This window comes from Chrysochloris asiatica, unplaced genomic scaffold (genome assembly GCF_000296735.1).
Source record: "Chrysochloris asiatica unplaced genomic scaffold, ChrAsi1.0 scaffold00047, whole genome shotgun sequence".
Classification (NCBI taxonomy): domain Eukaryota; kingdom Metazoa; phylum Chordata; class Mammalia; order Afrosoricida; family Chrysochloridae; genus Chrysochloris; species Chrysochloris asiatica.
The window spans coordinates 11,851,910-11,878,567 of record NW_006408565.1 but is presented as its reverse complement, the minus strand read 5'-3'; the positions used below and the strand labels follow the sequence as shown (position 1 = coordinate 11,878,567).

The following is a 26,658-nucleotide window of genomic DNA, read 5'->3' as shown; positions in this document are numbered from 1 at the left end:
GGCCGCCGCGTCCGCGCCTTGGCGCTGCTTGGAGCCCTGCTCGCCGCCGCTGCTGCAGCTGCCGCCGCCCGGGCCTACACCCACCACGCCGAGGCCCAGGCGGCCGCGCTGCAGGTCCGGCGCGTGCTCGGAGAGGGTCTGGGCGAAGGGGTAGCAGAAGGGGCGCGACCAGGGACACTGGAGTTGGCCGGGGTGTGAGGGCCGGCTGGAAGCTTCGGCCATCAGCTTGCAGAGAGACCAGGAATCGGGGAGAGATGGGGTGGGAGTGGGAACAGGGGATGGAAGATCCCGCCAAGGGCTCAGAGGGGACAGAGTGGGCAGAGGGAAGATGGCCGGTCAATGAAGGAGTAGGAGAGAGCTGTTGGGGGAAATCCGAGTCTTCAGCTGTGTCACTTCCAGGGCACGTGGACAGAAAGGGACAGGAAGGACTGGGATTGGTGTGAGATGAGGGGATGACAGAATTGGAAGAATGGACGGAGGAGGTGACAGGATTGGCTCAGTATGAGGCCTGGAGAGGCCAGTCCAGAGGGGTGACTTGGGCGGTGGACTGCAGCTGAAGGCCATGAAGCTGGAACCAGGAGAGTCTGGAATGGGTAGTGGGGAGGGCTTCAAGAGAAGAGGGTGAAGCAAGCATGAACTGGTTAGAAGGTGGGGCGGGGGACTGGGGAAGAAGCTGTGAACTGGTTAGAAGGTGGGGGGGGACTGGGGAAGAAGCTGGGACAGACTGGGAGGGGCACTTACAGAGTGAAGTGTGGATAGAGGCCCAGAATGAAGCAGGGACCAGGAGGGACTGAGAGGAGTTTGGGGGGACTCTGAGGGCAGTTCAGAAATGGCATTTGGACAAACAGACAAAGAGATATTGAGAGACCTCAGAAAAATGGTTGGGGTATGAGGGTACCATTATCTCCCACCTGGTGTTGGAAGAAACCACTCATTTGGGATCAGAGAGACTTGAGAACCCAACCGGTGCTCAGGTGTGCCCTTCCTCCCAATCAGGACTCAGCACTGAAGGCTCTGGGGACAGAAGGCCTCTTTCTCTTCTCTTCCTTGGACACTGACCGAGACATGTATATCAGCCCCGAGGAATTCAAACCCATTGCTGAGAAGCTGACAGGTACCAGGAGAGACCGGGGACTGGGGAAGGGATGCCCAAGGCAGAGTTTCCCCCCAGCCCCCAACCGCTTGGCTGCTGTGTCTTCACAACTAAGGGGAAGCAGCAGCTTGGATTAGATGGAGGATGGTGGGTTTTGGTGGCTACAGGCTTCTCATTGGCTCTGTCACTTTCTAGCTGGGAGTTTGGACATGCTACTCCTCCCATGAGAAGAAGGTGGCTAGTTCACATTCATCATTTTATGTGTTTGGTGGTGGTAGTGTGCCGTGGAGTCGGTTCCAACTCATAGTGACCTTGTATAAGATTTCCAAGGCTGTAAATCTTTATGGGAACAGAAAGCCTCATCTTTCTCCCGTGGAATGGCTGGTAGTTTCAAACTGCTGAACTTGAGGTTAACAACCCGACTCATAACCAGTATGCCACCTGAGCTCCTTTTATGTGTGTTTTACCTCCTTAGTCTTTACAATAACCCTGGCATATGGATACCATCATAGTCCCTGTGGTTACAGTTTGGGAGGCTACGCCGCAGGAAGTTAACCAACTTGCCCAACTGGAGAAGTGTAGAGCCAGGATTAAAGTGTAAACCCATCTGGCTCTAGGAGCCCTCAGCAGATCACAACTCTGAAGATTAAGCACTTGTCTGCTAACCAAAAGGTTGGCAATTCAAACCCACCCAGCAGATCTATGGGAGAGCGACCTGGCAATCTGCTTCCAAAGAGATTATAGTTTATTGTTATATTGTTTGGTGCCATGGAATTGACTCTGACTCAGTGAGCCCGTGCGCATCGTCCTGCTCCATCCTCATAACTGTGCCAAGTCTAAGCCCATAGTCACAGCCATTCAGTTCATCTCATTGAGGGTCTTCTTTTTCATTGACCCTCCGCTTTTCCAAGCATGATGTCCAAATTCAAAAGACCAAGTCTCATCATCCTGTTTTCTAAGGAGCATTGTGGCTATACTTCCAAGACAGATTTGTTTGACAGTTCATGATACTCACAATATTCTTTGCCAATACCACAATTCAAATGTGGCGATTCTTCTGTGGTCTTCTTTGTTCATTGTCCAGCTTTCACATAGATATGAGGTGATTGAGAATACCATATCTTGGGTCAGGTGCCCCGTAGTCCTCAAAGTAACATCTTTGCTCTTTAACACTTTACAGAGGTCTTTTGCAGCAGATCTGCCCAATGAAATACTATATTTGACTTCTTAACTGCTTCCATGAGCATTGATTGTGGATCCAATTAAAATGAAATCCTTGACAACTTCAATCTTTTTTCCATTTATCATGATGTTGTTTACTGATTCAGTTGTGAGGATTTTTGTTTTCTTTACATTGAGGTACAATCCATACTGAAGGCTGTAGTCTTTGATCTTCATCACCAAGTGTCTCCCTCAAGTCCCCTTTATTTTCAGAAAGCAAGGTTATGTCCTCTGCATATCTCCTTCCTCCGATCTTGATGCGGCATTCTTCACATAGACCAATTTCTGAGATTATTTGTTCAGCATACAGATTGAATAAGCATGGTGAAAGGATATAGCTCTGATGCACTGAAGGCTCTGGGAATGCCTCTTTCTCTTCACTTCCTTGGACATTGACCGAGATATGTGCATCCTGATTTTCAACCACACACTATCCCTTTTTTCTATCTGAATGACTGCTTTTCGGTCTATATATAAGTTCTGCATGAACACAGTTAAGTGTTCTGGAATTCCCATTCTTCGCAATGTTATCCGTAGTTTGTTATAACATACAGTTAACAAAACACAGGTAAACAAACATCTTTCTAGTATTTGCTCCTTTTGGCTAAGGCCCATCTGATGTCAGCAGTGCTATCCCTCATTGTAACTCCTCTTCTTAATCCAACTTGAATTTCTGGCCGCTCCCTGTCTATGTACTGCTGTAGCCATTTTTGAATAATCTTCAGGAAAATTTCACTTGTCTGTGATGTAAATGACGTTGTTGTTGAGTGCCATCAAGTCTGGTCCAACTCAGAACAATTCTATATAGGGTTTCCAAGGATCAGCTTGTGGGTTTGAGTCACTGACCTTGCGATTAGCAGTCCAGTATTTATTCTATAGCGCCACACCAGGACTTGGATATTAATGATATTCTTTGATTATTTTTGTGTTCTGTAAGGTCACCTTTCTTTGGAATGGGCACATGGTCTTTGTACTAGGTAACTGTCTTCTACATTTTCTAAATCCGTTTGTTGAAACCTTTCATTTGGAATTCCATTATTTCCTGGAGCCTTGTTTTTCACCAATGCAGCCTGGACTTCTTCCTTCAGTACTATAAGTTCTTGATCGTATGCTCCCTCCTAAAATGGTTGGATGTCAAACAATTTTTTTTTTGGTATAGTGACTCTGTGCATTCTTTTTCCTTCCATCTTCTTTTGATGCTTCCTGCATTCAATATTTTGCCCATAAAATCCTTCAATACAAGTTGAGGCTTGATTTTTTTTTACAATTCTTTCAACTTGATATATGTTGAGTGTGTTCTTTTTGGTTTTCGAACTACAGGTCTTTGCACATTTCATTATAATACTTTAATTTGTCTTCTCAAGCTGTACTTTCAAATTTTCTTTTCAACTCTTTTACTCTCTTATATCTTCCATGTGTTTTAGCTACTAGTCAGACTGCAAAGCCGTCTGAACTGCAAGGTTGGTGGTTCAAGCTCACCAGCTGCTCCTCGGAAACCCTTACAGAGTTGCTATGGGTCGGAATCAACTTGACGGCGCTTTACAACAATAACAACTCTACCTTCAAGAGCAAATTTTAGAGTCTCTTCTGATGTCTACTTTGATCTTATCTTTCTTTCCTGTCTTTTTAGTGATCTTCATGTTCTCAATGTCCTCCTGGACCATGTCTGGTGCATTAGGGTTCAGTGCATCCAATTTGTTCTTAAAATGGTGTCTAAATTCAGGTGTGATATACTCATGGTTGTATTTTGGGTCTCACGGACTTGTTGTAATATGTTCCAGCCTAAGCTTTCATATGAGCAGTTGATGAGCTGTTCTTCAGCCGGCCCCTGGCCTTGTTTAGATTGCTGACAGTGAGTTTCCCATCATCCACAGATGCAGTCAATTTGATTCCTGTGCATTCCATCTGGGGAGGTTCAAGTGTATCGTCATAGTTTATGTTGTTGAAAAATGGTATTTGCAATGAAAAAGTCATTAGTCATTGGTCTTGAAAAATTCTGTCATGTGATCTTGTCATTTCTATCACCAAGACCATATTTTCCAACTACTGACCCTTCTTTTTTGTTTCCAACTTCCTTTCACATTCCAGTCACTAGTAATTATCAATGCATGTGAAAAAAGATTACAGTTTAGAAAGATTGCTGCTTAGAGAACCCTAACTGGTCATTCTATGGTCATGTAGGGCTGATATGAATCAGAATCGACTCAATGGCATATAACAACAACAATTACTATTATTACTTATTGCCTAGGTGCCATTAGATTTCCATTCCTTTCTTGTTATCCATTTTTATCTAGATGTAATCAGCTTTTTTTCTCTCTAATGAGGGGCTGAAACATTCTAAATGAATTAGAACATGCTTACCTCCCTGCCCCACTTCCCCACTCCAACCTCTGTATCCATTTCCCTGTAATAGCTTGTGACATTTCTTGAACTGACCTTGGCTACCAACTTGTTACCCAAATTGCCTGGTGCAGGTAAGTCAGTAGTTGGGAAAGGCAAGAACAAGAGACACCAGCTGCTCATGGCCCCATAAAAATACAACAAAGGCATGATGGGCTTTCTGTGTTTCACGGTATGTGTCAGGTAGGTTAGCCACTTGCTGGTTCGGCGACATGTTGTCACTGCAGAGGAGGAAGGTCAGGTGGAAAATGCTAATTGGCTGGAGCAGATAGGTGTCACAGGGTTGATGGCAGTCAGTTCTGTCATGAAAGCAGACAGGCAGGTGACCGGGTCATCCCCTTGTCGATTTACTTTGACTTCTTAGTGTTATTTTGCATGCATTTCTCTGAGCGTCCCCAGAAGGCTACTTTGTCCTTTTTCATGGCCAGGGAATGAGAACTCCCTTTTAATTACATATTGGTAAAGCTTGCTCGGCTTGGGGGCATTTTTAATTGTTTCTCATAAATCTTTTTCTCCAGCAGGGGAGAATCAGCCCTTGCTTCTTGACCTCTAAGGCCACAGTGAGTGTAAACAAGAGCAACCCAGGACCACCGAGTTGATTCCCACTCACAGAGATCCTGCAGGACACTGGAACTCTCCAAAGGGTTTCCAAGACTGTAAATCTCTGCAGGAACAAACAGCCCCATCTTTCTCCTGAGTAGTGACCGGTGCATTTGAACCGCTAACCTTGAGGTCAGCAGCCCAATGCTTATTCCACAGCACCACCAAGGATCCTTAAATAAGATGTTGTTGTTAATGCCATCAAGTCAGTTCCAACTCATAGTGACTTTGTATAGAGTTTCTGAGGAATGGCTGGTGGGTTTAAACCACCAACCTTGGGGTTAGTTGTTGTTGTTAAGTACCGTGAAGTCGGTTCCGACTCATAGTGACCCTACAGAATTTCCTAGCCTGAAGTCGGTTCCGACTCATAGTGACCCTACAGAGTTTCCGAGCCTGAAGTCGGTTCCGACTCATAGTGACCCTACAGAGTTTCCGAGCCTGCACATCTTTACGAGAGCAGAAAGTCTTATCTTTCTCCTGCGGAACAGCTGGTAGTTTCGAACTGCCGACCTTGAGGTTAGCAGCCCAATTTGTAACCACTATGCTACCAGTCCAGTGCTTATCATACAGCACTATGCCAGGACTTCTAAACAAGACTAAGTATTGGAATATCAAAAGGCTAAAAATAAAAATCAAATCCAAACAGGAAATAGAGGCAAATTAGAGGAATTATGAGTGTTTTCAGTTGTCTGCATTTAAAATGTTTACAAATTGTCTACCATGAGCATCTATTACTTATAAATCAGGAAATAGCATTTTTATTTAAAAACCAAAGGACTGTGAAAGGCTTGTTGTTGTTGTTAAGTTCCATCAAGTTGATTCCAACTCATGACGACCCTGTGTAGGATTTCCAAGGCATGTAAACCCTGGCAGGAGCAGAAAGCCTCATCTTTCTCCTGTAGAGCGGCCGGTGGGCTCAAACTCCCAATCTTGTGGTTAGCAATTGAGTGCTTATCCTACAGAGCCACAGCACTCCCATAAAAGGCTAGGTATCATTATTAATAATTACTGTGATAACAATAAAATAATTGAATATACAAGGCAGGCTAATTAGCCTGCCCATTCTTTACTGTTCCCTTCCTCCGAGGTTTGCCGATTTCTGTTTCAGAAAGTTTCCCTGCACTGACTTACAAATGTAGAAATAACAGGGATTTGCATCAGGAGCCTCTAGGGAGTGCTAATTAAAAGTACAATGTCCTCATTCTAGGCCCTTAAGGTTCAGATGCATAGGTCTGAGGTGGAGTCTGGATGTCTGTAATTTAAAAGGGCATTCTAGGTGATTCTGCTGACTCCTAATTAAACCCACTGCCCTGGAGGCCGCAGCGACTCATAGCAACCCTCTAGGACTGACTAGAATTGCTCACATCTTTACAGATGCAGACTGCTTCATCTTGCTTCTACAGATAGAAGGTTAGTGGGTTCAAACTACCGACCTTTCAGTTAGCAACCCAGTACTTGAACCACTGTGCCATCAGGGTTCCTGGTTAAGAACTGCTTTTAATGCATTCATTCAACTGGTCCGTCTGCTAGTCAATCAACAAACGTCAAAGACCATGTCTGGGCCTTAGGGGTACAGACATGCCAAGACTTCCCCCTGCTTTGTTCTGTGATGTGTGTCTAGTGGCCTCGCCTTTGGAAACACGCTGCTTCCTTCCCTTAGGTCTTCCTAGTCTTTCCCTCCATACTTGAAGGTTACAGACTTGGATCTCTGAGCAGGAAGAGATCTGAGCTCCTTCTTATACAGATGGGGAAAGGTGCAGCCCTTGGTCACCCAGAAAATCAGGGCGAAATGGGGCTTCTCGTTTCCAAACCACTCTTTCCATGCCACCAGAGGTAGCCAGAATCTGTCGTTTGCTTGTTCATTCCTTTGATTCCCATGACTGAGTCCTGCTCTGAACAGCCATCTGTTTTTCACCAAGTCCCCACGACAGGGATGTAGGAATGGTTGCATTGTCTCCATTTTTTGTGTGTGAAAAGCAGAGAGGCTAAAGGACTTGCTCTAGTTGATAGTTGTCAGGTGGTTCCAACTTGTGGTGACCTCATGTGTGTAGGGTAGAACCATGGGGTTTTCAAGACTTTCAGAAGCACATCGTCAGGCTGGTTTTTCCCGGCCCCTCTGAATGACCGACCTTTCTGTTAGCCATCAAGCACTTAACTGTGACACTCAGGTCAAGGAACCCTGACTTATCCCAGAAAGCCTAGGAACTGGAGCCAACCTCCATTAGGGGCTGGGTGGGTGACCCCGGGCCCCATGTGTTCTCAGCACCCCACCCCAACCAGGAACTTCTCCCTCTGGTGCTGAAGGTCCCGGCAGCTGGTAGCAGACTGTTCATAGAACAAATGGAGGAAAGTCTTTCTGCAGCCAGCTTGGGCTGCTAGGAAGATCCCAGGTTAGAGTTAGAGGAATTATGTTTGAGAGAGCGCCCTGCGCCAGACAGGAGCTACACAAATGGCCCGGAGGGAGGATGGTTGAGTAAAAAAGAATTTGGTTTGAGCCCCAGCTCTATAGCTCCCTGTTGTGGTTAACTGCCTTTGAGTTGGTTCTGATCCATAGTGACCCTGTAGAGGGTTTCCAGGGAGCAACTGGTGAGCTGGAACCACCAACCTTGTAGCTCAAACCGACTTTTCAGTCTAGCGCATTAACCCACAGCGCCACACCAGGACTCCTGGAGGCCTTGAAACCTCAGTTACTAGGAAGACAGCTATAGCGTATCCTGGGTGGACTCTGTATAAACCCAGAGCTGAGTGCTTTACAAGATTATTTCATTTATTCCTCTACAAAGCCACCAGCGAACAGTCATACTGCCACTGAGTTGACAGGGCTGTGATTTGAATCCAGGTTGGTCTGGCTCAGTCCAGGAGGACACAAGCCTTGAGAGAAACTCCACTCCCCTGGAAGAGAGCTGTGGTTGACTGTGGGTTTAGAATTAAACAGGCCCGTGTTTGAATCCTGACTCCCCCACTGCCTAGCTGTGTGACCTTGGGGAAGTCACTCGGCCTCTCTGTGCCTCCACTTTCTCATTTGTGAACCAGAGGTGGTAGTCACATTATTATTTCCTCATGAGGCGATTGTAAAACAAAGAGGTGTTACATATTGGACGTTCCTTCAGTGGTTAATCCTGCCCTGCTCTGAGCCTGGTATCCTTGACCACTAGGCCAGTGTGGGCATCCAGAGTGAAGTGGGCTCTGCAGCCTGAGAGCATCCCCCTACAGTGTCATCTGTGTCTCAGGGTCTACACCTGCCACCAGCTATGAGGATGAGGAGCTGCCCCCTGACCCCAGTGAGGAGACTCTCACCATAGAGGCCCGATTCCAGCCTCTGCTCCCGGAGACCATGACCAAGAGCAAGGACGGGTTCCTGGGGGTGAGTTGGAGTGGGCGGGGTGGGCACAGCAACTGAGGAGCAGTATGCACTCAGTCTTTCCTTCATCAACTGCCCAGTGTCCACTGCCTGGTCTTGGACGATGCTGCCCTTTCTCCCCAGTGCACAGTCTGGTGGTGGAGGCAGGAGAAAAGCAAGTCCTCTAGCCTAGGGGTGGGGGTAGTGTGGATGACGTCCTAGAGGGAGTGACCGGTGACAGACTGAAGGAGAGAAGGGCTCAGCCGCTCCAAAGATGATAATGACTGTCTCTGCAAGACTCTCCCTCTAGGCTCCCATCTGAGCACCCAGGTCCCTAGCATGAAGCCTGGCCCCAGCTCTAGCAGGGGGCTGAGGAGTGGGAGGGTTCCTGAGAAGGCAGCCCCTCTGCTCACTCTTCTATCACTCAGGGCCTGAGCATCCCCAGCCCTCCTTTCTTCTAAATCACCAGGCTTCCTTCCAACTGGGAGCCTTCACAGGTGCTGTTCCCTGTCTGCCAGGAATAGCATTTTCTTATTGTCCAGGGCAGCTACTCAGTCTTCACATCTTAGGTGATTTGTCGCTTCCACGTGAACATGGGCCTGGAGGCAGAAAGCACCAGGTTTGCACAACCCAGGACTGAACCCAAGGCATGGGCAGGGTGGGTGTGGGGGGCACCATCCTGGCCAGTGGGGCTGGAAGGGAAGTTGCCTTGGGTTTGGTTCTGAAGTAGGCAGGTTCTCATCAGATCTGTGCTTCCCAGGCTGGTGGCTGGAGTGCTGGGAGGAGGTAGGAGGCAATGAGTTTGGAGCCAGGCTAACTAGTTCCTGGGAGGGACAGGGATGGAGTAGAAGGACAGAGAGACAGTGGGAAAGGAAGGTGGGGTGGGGTGGGGAGGAGCTACGGTGACTCCTGAGCATCTGGCAGATCAGCAGGTGTTTGGGGACTGAGTGCAGAGAGGTACGGGCCTGGTGGAAAGAATGACAACTGGACATGTTAAAGTTGGGAGGACCTGGGGGACATTAAGGTGGAGGGTCCAGTAAATGGTTTGAAACACAGATTTGACCTTCCACCGAAAGATTTGGGAGTGGCTGTGGGTTGGGTAGTCATGCCCAGAGGGGTGGTTAAAACTGAGGCAGCAGTTGAGTCCCCGCCCCCGCCCCCCAGTAGCAGCAAGCAAAGCGCAGGTCCTGGGGGAGCCTCACAGAACTGGCTCTCTGCATGGGGGGCCTTGCGGCCACACCTACAACCTACCTGCGTCCTACACACTGGGAGCTGCTGGCACTTCCTCCTGCACCGCCTGCTTTCCACTGAGCCGGGGCCCCAGCTGCATGGTAGGCTGGGAGGGCCTGGGGCCTGCTGCTACTGCTGTAATGGACTGGGCCAACTCCCCTGAGGGGGCCAGGTGCAGCTTCTGAGCGTAGAACTTTTACAGCAAGGACCCCGCTGACTCAGGGCCTCACCCATCATATGTGCACAGCCAGTGTGGGGCAGGCTGTGCTGGAGCAGGAGGCATCCTGTCTGGGGTCTCACCCTGACTGGAGAGTCCACCCTCCCTCAGACTTAACTCTAAATGCAAACTCTGCCTTCAGCCTTGAGGAAGAAACTTGGAGAGGAGTTTGGAGCAGAATGTGAGGCTGGGTGTGGATGTGAGGCCGCCAGGATAGGGTTGTGGCACTTGGTCTTTATGTTGGGGTTGGAGAGGAATGCAGGCAGGAAGGTGTGTGGCTCAAGAGCCCTCTGACTGGGAAGAAGCAGACACAGCCCAGGGGCAGGGGAAGGGCCAAGCATGTGACCCTCACCAGGCCAAGAGACTCCCCAGGCACCCTCTCATCCTGGGCTCCTGGGCAGGCTTGGGGTTCAAGCGAGTCCACCTACTCATGGGCCACACCCTATCTCTGACAACACATCTGTCAGCAGAACTGGGCTCCATGGGGTTTTCAGTGGCTGATTTTTCAGAAGTCCACCATCCAACCTTTCTTCAGAGTCATCTCTGGGTAGAGTAGAACTGCCAGCCATTTGGTTAGTGTTGTTAAGTACCATCAAGTTGGTTCCGAGGAGCAACTGGTGAACTTGAACCACCAACCTTGTGGTTCAAACCGACTTTGTAGTCCAGCGCATTAACCCACAGTGCCACCCGAATGCTTTAACTGCATCATCCAGGGATTGCTCCTCACTGGCCAGGTGGCCCCAAATCATGGTTGCCAGTGTCCCTGAACTTTGACTGTCTCCTGCCCCAGGTCTCCCGCCTGGCCCTGTCTGGTCTCCGCAACTGGACCACCGCAGCCTCACCAAGCGCAGTATTTGCTGCCCGCCACTTCCGGCCCTTCCTCCCACCTCGGGGCCAGGTGGAGCTGGGTGAGCCCTGGTGGATCATCCCCAGTGAGCTGAGTGTCTTCACCGGCTACTTGTCCAACAACCGCTTCTACCCACCACCCCCCAAGGGCAAGGAGGTGAGGGCAGCCTGTGGCGAGACCTGGGGCTCTGCCCACACTCGGTTCCCTCAGGGCCCCTCCCCTTCTGCACCTGGTTCCCCACTGAACCACCCCCCACCAGAGAGCCCTGGACTTCTCTCAGCCTGGTGTCCCCTCCCCTTCCTCAGGTCATCATCCACCGGCTCCTGAGCATGTTCCACCCTCGGCCTTTCGTGAAGACCCGCTTTGCTCCCCAGGGTGCTGTCGCCTGTTTGACTGCCATCAGCGATTTCTACTACACTGTGATGTTCCGGTGAGTGGCCCTGGCAGCCCCTCATTTTTGCCTGGGGTACCAGGGAACCTCAGGAAAGAAATGGAACTTGGGGGAGCTGACTGGAAGCCCCCAGCTCCACCACTCCACCCAGCTCTGTCTCAGAGGGCACGTAAGGGCTCGGGTGAGAGTAGGTGTGGACCGTGCTCAGCACAGGCCTGGTGCCATGATTGTGCCATAATGCCAGACCACATGCCTACAGAGACCTCCATAGAAGGCAGCATGTGGACTGGGCCTTGAAGGGCTGGCAGCGTTAGAGGGTTTGGTACTCTCCCTGCCCCATACATCCTCCTTCCTCCCCTTCCCCCACAGGATAGTCTGGCCTCCTTCCCCAAGTTCCCAGACTTTGGGGAAAGAAGCGGGAGGGTGGGCTCTGGCCCAGCAGGAGACTGCTTTACAGCTGGGCACCTTCCCCTGCAGGATCCATGCCGAGTTCCAGCTCAGCGAGCCGCCTGACTTCCCCTTCTGGTTCTCCCCTGGCCAGTTCACCGGCCACATCATCCTCTCCAAAGATGCCACCCATGTCCGCGACTTTCGGCTCTTTGTGCCCAACCACAGGTAGAAGCCTTGGCCCCCTGCTCCCCAATCCCAGGCATTCAGAGCAAGGGGTTCCCAGAGGTCCCCACAGTTCACTGCCCTGCCTTTGCTCCCCAGAGCCACTCTCCTTGGAGGGGCCTGCAGCTGTTGCTCTTGCCCAAAATCAGCAAGAATGATCATTCTGGCTTCCACGTCCCAGGCTAAGCAGGCCAGACCCAGTGCAGCTGCAGACAGACCCGCCCTGCCTGCATACTCTAACAGAGATACCTCAGAACCACCCATAGCCACAGCCTGCTCCTGCCCCACTAGGGAGAGCCAGTGTAGGTCTGGTCCCTGTGAACTGACATCCAAACAGAGACCTGGGGGATAAGGAGGGCTACCGCAAGGCCGGCAGTTCAAACTCACCAGCTGCTCCTTGGAAACCTATACAGGGTGACTGTGAGTCAGTCAGAACCGACTCAATGGCTCTTAACAGCAACAACAGCTAGATAAAGGGATAGCACATGACTGATAGCGTCCCCTCAGCCTCAACCACCGCGAGGGGGTGGTGTGCCGGGGACTCAGAAGACCCAGCTTCAGGTTTTTTAGATTCTTCCCCAACAACAAATGACCAAATATTGGGCTTTGAGTGACCCAGTACAGCGACAACATTTGGGCCTATAGTAAGTCTTAGCACTGATAGGCTGTGTGGTTATGGCCAAGACCTGGGCCTCTCTGGGCCTGTTCCTTCATCTGCCAAATACTAGACTAACTCCTGGCCTGTCCCACCCACAAGGCAGCCAAGAAGGGAAAGCTGCCCCCCCACACCCCTGCAGGGAGCAGACGTGGCTTCCTCTCCCTTCCAGGAGAGGGCAGGGCAGGGCAGGGGCCTCCTGGACTGTAGAAGGGAAATCCATGCTCCATTCCTCCTCCCTTCCTGTGTTCCATGGGGCCCAGCCCAGGGCTCAAAGGAGGCCGACAGCCAGGAACATCTGCCTCCATCCCAGTGTATTGAGATGAGCTGGAGTGGAGGGTGTCCTGGACTGGTGGGATGGAAGGAGAAAGGAACAAATGAGCAGCTCTGACACCAGCTAGCTGCTCTTGGCCCTGTCTTAGGACCAAGCAGCTGGGACTCCCAGCTAGCTCACCAGGCGGAGTTGATATAATCAGTCCTGGGGCTCCCCCTAGTGGTTAATCTTCTGATTGCATGTTGTCAGACCAGGCTTCCTGCTGCCATAGGGAAGATAGTGCTCTGGGTTGGTGGCAGATGTTGCTGGCTGTAGGCCTTCTCCCCTCCCTGGGCTGGGCCCCATGGAACACTGGGCGGGAGGAGGAATGGAACATGAACTTCCCCTCCTTTTCTCTCAGCCCAAGAGGCCCCTGCCCTGCCCTGCCCTCTGCGGGAAGGGAGAGGAAGCCACATCTGCTCCCTGTGTGGGTAGGGTGGGGAGCAGCTTTTCCTGTTCCCCTTTGTGTTCTGCAACAAGGCATTCACAGTCTATCTGCTACGAGGTTCTGTGCAGTACATGCAATGGGATGTGAGAGCTCTCTGTGAACTCCAGGAGTACAGGGTGATGTCTGGGTGCCCCTAAGGGGAAGCTTAGCCTCTGTAGCCAGAATGCTCCCTTGCCTCAGTGCCTTCATCTGTGAAATAGGACAGAGACTGTATCCAGACCTAAGGTTGTGCACATTCATGAGATGAAGCCTGGCTGTGGTTAGTGGGCTCTGATGACCATCTGCCCTTGCTGTCCCCCAACCCCCATCCATGTCCCAGGTCTCTCAACGTGGACATGGAGTGGCTGTATGGGGCCAGTGAGAGCAGCAATATGGAGGTGGACATCGGCTATATACCCCAGGTGAGCACACAGGGAGTCAATACCCAGGCAGGAAGGTGTGATTCAGCCTGGCTGCCTGGGGAACCTAGTGTGAAGGATAGTGTATCTGAAGGCCACCTTTTCCTATACACAGTACTTGGGGTCTGACTGCAGCCTCAGGAAGTAGCCCTGGGCAGGCACTTGGGCTCTTCCCGGGACTCACTGCGCAGCCCTGATCAAAGCCCTGCCCTGTCCTGGGCCTGTCTCCTCAGCTTTATAATAGGTGAGGGTGTCTCAGGGACCCCATGAGTCTTCTCACACAGCTCTGAGAACACCCCTCACCCACTGACATCTGGCCCAGATGGAGCTAGAGGCCACGGGCCCCTCAATGCCCTCTGTGATTCTGGATGAGGATGGCAATGTGATCGACAGCCACCTGCCCTCGGGGGAGCCCCTGCAGTTTGTGTTTGAGGACATCACATGGCAGCAGGAGCTGAGCTGGGAGGAGGCTACCCGGCGCTTGGAGGTGGCCATGTACCCCTTCAAGAAGGTGAGGCTGGACGAGGGGACTGTAGTCAGGCTCCATGGTGCTGAGACTGGGATTGGAGGGACACTAGGTGGGCACACAGGTGCTGGAATGTGTGCACAGCTTACTGCTGAGGGTCTCTCCCTCCAGGATCCAGCTTCTCCCACCTCCTGCCATGTGCACATGCACGTACACACACACAAGCACTCTGTGCATTCAGAGCCCCTGAAGGGCATGTGGACTTGTCTCTGTCTTGGCATGGCCCCAGGTCAGCTACCTGCCGTTCACTGAGGCCTTCGACCGAGCCAAGGCTGAAAACAAACTGGTGCACTCGATCCTGCTGTGGGGGGCCCTGGATGATCAGTCCTGCTGAGGTGAGGGAGCCCGACCATACCTGGAGGGAGTACGGGGAGACTTCACACTTTAGGAGCACAAGAGGCTCCCAGCCATGAGCGATTTAGAACTACATACATAGGGTGGGGTGAGGATTGGGTGGGGAGGGGGAATTCTGCATGAGCTCAGAAGAAGCTACTGGATGCAGAAAGAGATTCATTCCAGCTCCACTGTCCATCCTGAGTCTGTTATCTCAACAGCAAAAAGCAGGTGCATAGCCACACCCACTGAGAACAGGGAGTCCTGGTGTGGCACTAGAGGATAAGCACTGGACTGCAAGGTCTGTTGGAACCACAAGGTTAGTGGTTCAAACTCACCAACCGCTCCTCAGAAACTCTCTACAGGGTTGCTATGAGTCAGAACTGACTCAATGGCACTTAACAACTAAGAATAGGGGAGAAAGTGCCGGTCCTCTGTGAAGCGGTGTCCTCGGTAAGACAAGAAGTAGCCTCCAGCGCTGGGCTTACACTCACTTACTCAGAAAGTGCACCCAAGACCTGCTAGGTGCAGAGTTCTCTGGGTACCCAGCAGTGGGTACAGGATGACCTCACCCAGCCACTCGTCGGACACACTCTTGGCAGCTGCCATGTGCAGCCCCAGGCAGGCAGGAAGTCAGGAGCCAGACAGAGAGTAATCACAAGTGTGGTCACAAGGTCCAGGAGCCCACAAGAGTGTGTAACTAGGGGAACCAGGGAGGACATTTAAGATGAGACTTTGAAGGATGAGTAGGAGTTTGTCAAAGTGACAGGAGGGAGAGGGTTCCAAATAATGGGAAGAGTCTGTACAAATGCCCTGGGGTGCAGAGTTCCATGGATGTAAGAAGCTGTCATTATGTATATAAGTCCCTGAGTTAGGTCGAGCCTTACCCCAAATCTTAGCCCAGGATGTCCACTTTATTGTTGTTCATCACAGCCTACTTTGGGGCAGGCTACAGAGACCAATCCACAACTCATGAAGTTTACCCAAAGCAAGATTATTGCTGACTGAGAACCCTGGTAGGACATGTGGACATGCCTCACTGCCCCTTCTGACCTTGGCCTCTCTCCGAGCAGGTTCAGGGCGGACTCTCCGGGAGACTGTCCTGGAGAGTTCGCCCATCCTCACCCTCCTCAACGAGAGCTTTATCAGCACCTGGTCGCTGGTGAAGGAGCTGGAGGAGCTGCAGGTGAGTGGGCAGGTAGGCAGGGTCCTCATGAGAAGCCACAGTACAGTGGTGGGGACTGAGCTATCAGGAACGTGCCCAACTGTCCCCACAGAACAGCCAGGAGAACCCATCCCACAAGAAGCTGGCTGGCCTGCACCTGGAGAAGTACAGCTTCCCCGTGGAGATGATCATCTGCCTGCCCAATGGCACTGTGGTAAGCAACCCTGTCCCAAGCCTCGTCCGGCCAGGCGCAGAGGGGCAGAGCTCACCAGGCTTTGGACTGGCTCCACCACTTCGGAGCTATCAAGCCGGGAGCTAATGTCTCTATCCGTTGGGACCCCAATTATCCTCGGTTATTCTTAAAATACGGATTGTAATGCCCAGTCTACCTGCTCATGCAAGCACTGAGAAGCTTCCACTCAAAGGGGGCCACAATAGCACTTTGGAGGCCACATAGCAATGGGTGCAGGCAACACCTTCCCACATGGCTCAGACAGGGGCAGTGGACAGAAACATGACCTGAAAGGCAAGACTCTCAGTAGCTCTGTCAGCCAGGATGGAAGGAGCAGAGCAGGGAGACAGAGGGTCTCAGAGGCTGTGGGGCCACTGAGATGAGCCAATGGGCCATGACACGCCCCTCTAGTGTGTGTTCTTGGGTTGCTCAGGTGTCCATTTTCTGGACACGCTCTCTGCCCCAGGCCCTGCCCTTCAGGAACCCACTGACAGGAGCCGGAAGGGAGATGGAACAGCAGGCCTGTGGAGTGTCTGGACATTTGGAGTTCAGGAGTCAAAAGGAACTGAGGAGATAGGGATTTGCTTTTTGTTGTTTTCTGAGGGAGCAGGAGGGAGCAGGCAAAGGCTAACAAGCAGTAAGGAGACCTCTGGCACAATGGCTAGGCACTCAGCTGCTAACCACAGGTAGTTGATTCAGACCCACCCAGTGGCTCTGTGGGTAAAAGCCCTGGCGATCTGCTTCTGTAAAGATGACCACCTAGAAAATCCCATGGGGTAGTTGTGTTGTGTCACGTGGGATCGCTGTGAGTCTGACTCGACTTTAGTTAATGCGTCAGACTATAAAGCCATTTGAACTGCAAGGTCGGCGGTTCAAGCTCACCAGCTGCTCCTTGGAAACCCTATACAGGGTCGCTATGGGTCGGAACCAACTCAATGGCACTGAACAACAACAATAACACAACAAAGTGAGAGGAGCAGCAGCAAGCATGATATTAAAAGCTGTCAGGTTTCCACCCAGTGGTCAGAGGGCCCTGAGTGAGCACCTGGACAACAGGAGCAGCCTGGCCCTTGGGTTGAGTTCTGGAAGGGCTTGTAGCTTCAATCCTCTTGAAGCAAGGAGAGCCTAGGTGGAGAGTGGCCACCACCCCAAAAGCATGAGTGGGCAGGGAAAAATGGGGCCACTGAGCTGAGGTGGCCCCTCCCTTCTCTCCTCCCCACCCTCCTCCCAGGTTCACCATATCAACGCCAACTACTTCCTGGACATCACCTCCATGAAACCTGAGGACATCGAGAGCAAGGCCTTCAGCTTCTCATCCACCTTTGAAGACCCATCCACTGCTACCTACATGCAGTTCCTGAAGGAGGGTCTCCGGCGAGGCCTGCCCCTCCTCCAGCCCTAGTGTGTCCACCAGGAGCTAGAGCCAGAGTGGACCTCAGCACATTTCAGACTTCAGACACTTCCACCCCCACCCCACTCTTGGGCAGCCTTGTGGGCTCTGAGGTCACCTAAGGGTGGTCATCCAGCTTTGTGTGGTAACAGTGGGCAGACGCAAGGTGCCTGGGTTGGTCAGGGGGATGGAAGGGTAGTGAGCCTCTAGCTTAGGCTGCCACCCACGTGACCTTGGACCTCACCTTTCTGTCATAGGCCAGGCCCTTGCTGGGTAAAGGATCAGGAAGAATGGGTCCTAGGGAGACTGGGCTACCCCTTTCTTCTTACTTTTATCCCATTCCCCAAAAAGATGAATCAAGAAGTCCCGGTCCAGGGGGCCAGGCTGCCAAGAAACCACTGTGGTGTGACTGGAGCCTTCTTTCCTGGCCACACCCCTGGCTGCCCTCCTGTGCCCAATGTCCCCAGCCTTCTGGAGGCTCTGGGCAAAACCAGGGACATTCGCTCCTTCAGAAGTGGAAGTTATACTGCACCCTCAGCTGCTCCCCAAGCCTGGGGCTCATCACTAAGGCTGACCTAATGATGAGGCCCCAGGAACCTATTATGACAGGAGACAGCTGCCTGGGGACATTTATTGTAGGGAAGAAGTAATAGACTTCTTTTCTTAGCAAGGCAGCCCACCAGTGGGTCCCTGAGGCCCAGAGTCAGCGTACCCCACTGTCTTGTTCCTCAAAATACCTCCTGCTCCTCAATCTCTATTAGAAGTCCAGTCCAGCCAAAGAACTGAGCCCCTCCCAGAACCCATGCTGTCCTGGTCATCCAGCGCAGCCTCACCAGCATAGCTATCATCTAATGGCCAGTGATGCTCCTTGGTCACTCTTGGGGCCTCAGTTCACATCCTGAGCCCTGACCACAGCCAGTCTCTTTTTTAAGCATGCCGAAAAGTGTTTTTATGTGCAGTTTGACAGTATGTATTTTTGATAGCCCCAGTGTGGAGGAGAAAGAAGGGAGCAATGGTTTCTCCTAGCAGCCGCCCCATGACGGCTGGATCTGAAATCCTAGATGGACCCAGCTTGATGACTTTGCAGTTGCACCTCTGGGAAGAAATCTTCCTTTTCCTTCTCTTCTTCTTTTTAAAAACATTCCTCAGAGGGTCATGCACCCTCAGTCCTCTCCTTGTCCTCCACTCAGGCCCCAGGGAGCATCTGAGGCCAAGCCACACCCCCAGCTCCCAGCCCAGGGCCTCTTACACCCAACAGAGGAAGGAAAGCATTCATCTCCCATCTGCCAGTTCCCCCATCTGCCCTAGAAGCCTCCACCTCGTGCTCATCTTGGTCTCAATTTTATATTGAATTATAATGATAGTAGCCATTTATCAAGAGCTGAGGCACTTGACTGAGATTGCACTTATTTTCTCATTTCATCCTCCCTGCAAACCTCTGAGGTGGATGAGAAGTGTCCCCATTTTGTAGATGAAGAAACTCAGGCTCAAAGGAAGCGAAGTCACTTGCCCAAGATGATTCAGAATGTTAGATTCAAGCTCACATGTGACTCCAAAACCTGTGTCTTATTTTGGCGGTATTTTGTTTTACACTCTTATCTGCCTCCCCCGATCCCAACTTCTTCCCCCTCCCTGTTTTCTCTGCAGTGGAAAGAAAAGCCTATGAAACCACTATGTCTCCGGCCCCTGTTCTCAGATCAGTGAGGCAGCCAGCTCAGCCAGGCTGTGTCCTGGGAGACGGTGCTACTCAGATTCCTTACAGAGAGGTGGGGCATCTGCTTCGGTCTCAGCTGGTAGGAGCCACCCAGTGGCAGCAGGATTCAGCCCCCACACCAGCAAGCTCTCACCCCTTCCCACTCCAGGCTGGTTGAGTCCACATGGAGCTGAACCTGTCTTGTGACCTCCAGCCTGCCCCACTGTCACACTTAGGTAGTGATTGTTTAGGCTTTCTGCATCCTCATCCCATGCCTCTGCCTGTCCCCTACTGTGCCTTGAGGGACATGGTGGATGAGGTCCCCAGCTGCCTTCTTGTGGCCCCCTCTGCCACTTCCCTCTCTTGTCCCCAATATGTCCTATAATAAAATTGGAGAGTCTAAGGTGGTTCTGAATGCTTTTCGTTTGAGCAAGATGATGTTCAGACTGGCCTTCTATGAACTGACTCCCTTTCTTGCTGGGACTGGCTTGCCAGATGGACAAGAGACTGCAGATTTGGGTTGGAATACCCTCGGGGACTACCTTATCTGTCAGAGAGCTTGAGATGGCATCTCAAAATAGGTGGCTGCCTGGTGCACTGTGTTGGAAAAGATTCTGAAGTCAAGGCCACTGTCTTAGACAAGCATTAGGACACATGTGATATTTTTAGTGAGTCCACTTAAAAGGAGTGAAGCTGAGTGTTGTGGTTATGTATCATCAAGTCAGTCAGCACTCACAGTGACCCTATGCACAATAGAACACCATTCTGCTCAGTCCTACGCCTCAAAAACATGGCTATGCTTTAGCCCATTGCTGCTGCTACTGAGTAGGGAAGGTGAAATGCTAAGTAGGGATAGAATCTAAAAGCCTAGCCCAGGGTCTGATGGGAAGGACTCTGAAGAAGCAATTTTTCCTTCTCAGGCATTGACTCCCTGTATCATTTAGTCATTGGTGTGGGAGTAGAGTAACTCCCCAGGCTAGTGGGTTCTATTGTCACACCAGCCAAAAAGAAAAATTGGGTTCACTAGCTGCGTAAAGGTGCCTGGGTAACACACTAACGGCAGCATCTATCACACACCAAGGACGGAAGACTAGAGTGTATTCACAACATCCGTGGCCCAGGAGTGGGAGAGAACAATGAAAACCACCACCCATCTGCCATCCTGGAAAGTGCTGGGCCTGGGAGCCAATGTTCACCCTTGAAGCATGGCATGTTGAGAGCTCTGGCCAGGACCAGCTACATAATTTGCAGGGCCCAGTGCAAAATGGAAATGTGGGGCCCTTGTTAAAAATCATTTCAAGCAAGTGGCAGCAGAGCATGAAACCAGTCATGAGGCCTTTCTAAGTACAGGACTGTGTGCTGCCTAGCTTATTCACCCATAAAGCTGGTCCTGTAGCTAGCAGATTGGAATTGCAGGTCTTCAGACCAAGGAGCCAGGAAGAGCCCTGTGCTGAGGGCAGAGAAGGAGATGTGACCCAGGAACTAGATGTCTTGAAGATCTGAGCCTGAGGTCCAGACACAAAAAGTAAGCGTGGAAGGAACATGGGAACCCCTCAGAACCTGTTTCTCAATGCCTATGGCCTATCAGCCTATACCATCAACACATTCTCACTGAGGCCAGCTCTTGGTGGATGGAGATATAACTGAAACCTTGTATGTATGGGTAAGAAGCCCTGGGGCACTGTGATTAAGCTCTTGACTATTATCCAAAAGGTCAGAGGTTCAAAACCACCAGCTACTCCACAGGAGAAAGATGTGGCAGTCTTCCTCTGGGCAGAAAACACCAAACATTTAGGGGTCTGAGAAAGCATAGAGCTCAGCTTACAAGATTTCAAAAGTCCTATTCCCAGTCACAGCTCAAACCTACAAGCCCATCCTCAAAGGTGAGGCTTTCTTCTCCAGTAAAGATTTATAGTCTTGGAAACTCTGTACTGTGTTATGAGTCAGAAGATGAAAGGAATACACAGAGTCACTGTACCAAAAAGAATTGGCAGAATATCAATCATTTGAAGAAGTACCATATGATCAAGAACTGATGATACTGAAGGAAGAAGTCCAAACAGCATTGAAAACATTGGTGAAAAACAAGGCTCCAGGAAACGAATTGAGAATTTTCAACAAACATGCAGAACCTGAGGCACTCACTCATCTATGTCAAGAAATTTGAAAGATAGCTACCTAGACAACCAATTGGAAGCAAGCCATATGTGTGCCCATTCCAAGGAAAGGTGACTGAACAGAATGCATAAATCATCAAACACATGCAAGTACAAATTTGCTGAAGATAATTTAAAAACAATTGCAGTAGTACATCAGCAGGGAGCTGCCTAAAATTCAAGCTGGATTCAGAAGAGGACATGGAATGAGGGATATCACTTCTGGCATCAGATGGATCTTGGCTTAAAGCAGCATATACCGGAAGGATGGCTACTTGAGTTTCATTGATTGTGCAAAGATATTCAACTGTGTGGATCATAACAAACTATGGGTAACATTGTAAACAATGGGTATTCCAGAACACTTAATTTGTGTTCTTAAGGAACCTGTAAGTAGACCAAGAGGCAGTTGTTCAAACAGAACAAAGGAATGTTGAGTGATTTAAAATCAGGAAAGGTTTGCATCAAGGCTGTATCCTTTCACCCTACTTATTAAATCTGTATGCTGAGAAAATAATGTAAGAAGTTAGATTATATGAAGAACGTGGCATCAGGATTGGAGGAAGACTCATTAACAACATACTATATGCAAATGACACAACCTTGCTTATTGAAAGAGAAGAGGTCTTGAAATACTGATAAAGATCAAAAACTACAACCCTCAGTATGGATTGCACCTCAATGTAAAGACAATAAAAATGCTCACTAGACCAATCAATAGGAGTTCTGGTGTTGTGCTGTGGGATAAACACTGGACTGCTAACCAAAGGTCAGTAGTTCAAACCTACCAGTCAGCAGTTCCTCGAAAAACTGATACAGGGTCCCTATGAGTTGGAACCAACTCAATAGCACTCAACAACAAACCAATAAATAACATCACAACAAATGAAGAAAAGATGCAAGTTGTCAAATACTGCAATTTTCTTGGATCCACAATCAATGCTCATGGAAGCAGTATTAAGAAATCAATTGACAACATATTGCCTTAGGCAAATCTGTTGTCAAAGACCTCTTTGAAATGTTCAAGAGCAAATATGGAAAGAACAAACAAGATGGAGGATACGGTGGAAGTGCAGTGAGGAGCTCTGTCAGTGACAACACAGAATAATAGACCAAGCAGGCTCAGAGGATGGTCCCAGAACTCTGAACCACTTATAAAGGAATATTTAGAAAGTTGGAAGCAGTAGTCAAGAGATCAGACGACGTATTGCATTGGGCAAATCTGCTGCACAAGAGCTTTTTAAAGTGTTGAAGAGCAAAGATGTGAGTTTGAGGACTAAGGTGCGCCTGACCCAAGCCATGGTATTTTCAATAACCTCATATGGATGGGAAAGCTGGACAGTGAATAAGGAAGAGCGTAGAAGAATTGATGCCTTTGAGTTGTGGTGTTGGAGGAGAATGCTGAAAGTGCCATGGACAGCCAAAAGAACCAATAGATCTGTTTTGGAAGAAGTGCAGCCAGAGTGCTCCTTGGAGGCCAGGATGGCTAAGCTCCATCTCTCATACTTTGGACATATTGTCAGGAGGGAACAGTCGCTGGAGAAGGATGTCATGCTGGGTAAGATGGAGGGTCAGAGAAAAACAGGAAGACCCCCAATGAGATGGATCAGCCAGGTGGCATCATTGATGGACTCAAGTGTGGCAGCAGTAGTGAGGTTGGCCCAGGATCGGACATTGTTTCGTTCTGCTGTGCATGGGGTCGCTATGAGTTGGTTCTGACTCAATGGCACCTGACAACAACAACAAGAAAGTTGGAAGGCTTACAGCCAGGGGAATTTGTAGCAGAAGCAAGGAATCCAGTTCTTTCTAATCCAAGTTACTCACTCATCTACTCCCTGAGTGGCCATCTTGGATGATACCGAACCAGAAAAGGATAAGAGCAGCCACATATGCCTGACAGAACCACGGAGATAAAGGAGAAGAGTGAAAAGGAACACCCATCTCCTGATCACATCTACCTGGATGCAATCAGAAAACATAAAAAATACCAAAACACATACCCATCTAAGTTTTAAGGCCACAGCTAACCACTGAATATGCCCAAAAAAACAGAAGCAGATGACCATATCAGCACATGTCCAGAAAAAAGATAAAGTGACTGAGACAAATGAGCTAGAGATAGACCTACACTCCATACTGGAAGGAGGGCAGGCTTTGGAAATGCCTGAGAAGGAATTCAGAAAAATTATTATAAAATGTATCAAAACACTTTACAATGGAGTGGAGAAAAATAAGGAAGAAGTCAGGAAAGCACTACAGGAACAATCAAATAAGATAGATACAGCTTTGGAAACAATTCAAAACCTACAGAAAGAGGTCCAAATGATTAATAATAGAATATCAGAAATGGACAATATACTGAAAGGGAAAAAGAATAGAATTGAAGAGGTGGAAGCTAGAACTAGTGAGCAGGAAGATAAATCTCTCAATACCACTAAGATAGAAGAACAACCTGAAAAAAGGATAAAAAACAAAATCAGAAAAAGGTCTAAGATTCATGTTGGATAACATGAAGAGGAATAACTTAAGAATTATCAGCATTCCAGAACAGGAAGAATTACACAAGTCCACAGAAGAGATAGTTTAAGAACTTCTGGAAGAAAATTTCCCTAACATCCTGAAAAGCGAAAAGATAAGCATCTAAGAAGCTCAACAAACCCCAGGAAGGATAGATCCTAAAAGAAAAATATATATATTATCTACATATAATAATCAAGCTCTCCAAAATCAAAGATAAGGACAGAATCCTGAAGGCAGCTAGGAAAAAGAGAAGTGTAACATACAAAGGCAAGCAAATCAGATTAACCACGGCTCTCTTAACAGAAACCAAGAAGGCAAGAAGAAAAAGGGGACACATATATAAAACCCTGAAAGAAAAAAACTGCACACCCAGCAAAGCTGTCAATCAAATATGACGGTGTAATCAAAACATTCCAGGATAAACAGGAGCTAAGGGATTTTTCCAAAGCCAACCCTACAATAAAAAACATCTTAAAGGGAGTTCTGTTGACAGAGAACCAATAAGAACAGACAACAACTAGAGACTGACGTAGATGGCAGCATCACCCGAGAGTCAATTGACAAATGGAAGAGTCAAGAGCAGAATAAAACTATAAGAACAAATTCAGAGGATCTGGGAGGTCAGTCTATGATCAAAACAATTACAGTGTGAAAGAAGGTAAACATAGGAACAGAGATCTAGGTGGTGAAAGGTCAGGTAAATTATAGGATAAAATAGATGGTCTTAAATGGAGGGAAAAGTTAAAGGAATATAAGGTAACCACAACGGTGGGGTTGGGGTGGGTGGTTTCGGGGGAGGTAGAGGAAGGCAATGGTAGAGCACAGGGTAAAGGGAGACACATCATAGTTCGGGTGTTGGGGAGGGCAATACAAAAAAGGTGAGGAGATGGAAGAACAAGTTAGATAGGGGAACACTGAGACAGGTTTGCATGGGCTAAGTGGGTCAGAGGTAAATAGTGATGCATACTTAACCTTGGAACAACAGGATTCTGTGATACAGGGATCTGGACATATTTTGAATAGGGGAAATAATACTAAGATGCTTGACTGTCTTATGAATATTGATTTCCCTTGCCTATTATTGTAAAATAGACACTTAGTGGGATAGAAAGGAATGTTGGGAAACATGATTACAGAAAACGTGTAAGCCTGTCTTCAGCCTATAACTGATTGGAATCCATAAGAGGGGATCTAAAACTTGCCCAGTGAAACAGGCCTGTTGCGGAGCATTTGCAGAGTATTGGACATTAGGTGGAACCCTGAGTCCCATCCAGAACCTTCTGAGGTGGGACATTCCCACTAGAAAGGACAAGCAGACCAGCCTGGAACAGCTAGAGCTACAGAAGGTGCATCTTCAAAGAAAGATAATCAGGAAAAACCCAAAACAAAAATGTCAGTATGACTGGCTACTACAAGAATAAGCAAACTGTTCGCTGGGAAGCCATCAAGGCAAGCAATGAAGTTCCTTCAGGACAAACCCCCTCTAAGACTGAAACTCAAAGAGAACACACGAACAGTCATGTAAGCTTGCTGGTGAGCATGTTGCTCTACTGGAGAGTGGAAGAAGAGGAAAGGCAGCAATGAAGAAATGGGTTGAATTCAACCACAGTCCATTGACTCCTGTTGACCTGGAGATGAAAGAAGAAGGGCTGCTGGTCCAGTGTGTGGTGAGACCTGGGGACATCTGAGCCCATGGACAAGGACATAGCCACAGAGGGCTAGAGCTAAGAGTGAAGCAGCCAGCTGCTATGCAGTGAGGGGAGATGCACAAGAACACCCAAACTTTCAGATAGTACCCATCTGACCTAGCCTTGGTGGCTTGATAATCAGAACTCGAGGAAGATTAAAAATAAAAAATAATTTTTGATAATGGAAACAAGGATAAATTTCTACAATTTGATGAACTTGACCTATACTTATGGAGATTGTTGTTAAGTCGGTTCTGACCCATAGCGACCCTGAACAGGGTTTCTGAGGCTGTAAATCTTTACGGGAGCAGAAAGCCTTGTCTTTCTCCCGCAGAGCAGCTGGTAGTTTCTAACTGCTGACCTTGCGGTTCGCAGCCTGATTCATAACCATGACGCTACCAGAGCTCCTTATACTCATGGAGGTAGTAACTCTAAATATCAACAGAGAGGGAAGAGTCTTCACATCAAGTATCAATGCTATCTCCTCTGTACACACTCTGTATACCACTATGCTACCAGAGCTCCTTTTTAGGTCTGGTTAAAAGAGATGGGGATAAGATTCTTATGATTCAATAGTAAATAATTGTTATCATGACTAATTGCGACTGTCACAACTGTAAAGGTAGAAGTTTTGTAACAAAAATGGGGGAGCAGTTAATCTTATAGTCCAGAAACAAAGGATCCTAGGATCATCAAGGGAGAAGAGCACAAGTGTTGGGGACATACGCAAGTACTGAGACGTTGTGGCCCTGTGACAACATGGACGAAAATCCAACCCCGGGGACCCTTCTCAGGATAGCGAGGCATGGACCCTGAGGGCCAAAGGAAGTGACCTCCTGACGTTCCGGGTTCATTGGTTTTTGCGAACTCACTGGTTGGCTACCTCTGTATAATTTTCTTTGGTCCTAATATTGTTCATTTTATGCTTCTAACTCCAGTAACTGTAGCTTCTGAGAAAATGGTTTCTTTTACAATGCCTTTCTTAATGCCTCCACTGTGTTGGCAGTGTGCGGAATCCTGGGAACAAATCCTTCTGAGGAACAAGTGATAGCCACCTGGGATGAATGTCAGAACTGCTCCTTATTTGTAAATAAAGTGGAATGGTAAATTCTGGGAATGTTGGATTAGAGGATAATAGTGGCAGCCCCATTAAACCGCCTCTGAATATAATCAGTTTAACCCAGATG

At 49.1% G+C, this 26,658-nt stretch overlaps 1 protein-coding gene across 1 annotated transcript in view; it reads left to right on the top strand.

Annotated features, from left to right (window-relative positions):
* The window catches only part of SEPN1 (selenoprotein N, 1), a 29,301-nt gene extending 11,875 nt beyond the window's left edge, over nucleotides 1-17,426 (top strand). The window contains 12 exon segments of the mRNA XM_006862394.1: nucleotides 1-114; nucleotides 997-1,114; nucleotides 8,548-8,681; nucleotides 10,895-11,107; nucleotides 11,257-11,381; nucleotides 11,820-11,957; nucleotides 13,690-13,771; nucleotides 14,091-14,279; nucleotides 14,524-14,629; nucleotides 15,701-15,813; nucleotides 15,905-16,006; nucleotides 17,256-17,426. Of these exon segments, the coding sequence (XP_006862456.1) occupies nucleotides 1-114; nucleotides 997-1,114; nucleotides 8,548-8,681; nucleotides 10,895-11,107; nucleotides 11,257-11,381; nucleotides 11,820-11,957; nucleotides 13,690-13,771; nucleotides 14,091-14,279; nucleotides 14,524-14,629; nucleotides 15,701-15,813; nucleotides 15,905-16,006; nucleotides 17,256-17,426 (1,605 nt within the window).
* Nucleotides 17,427-26,658: the final 9,232 nt, after the last annotated feature.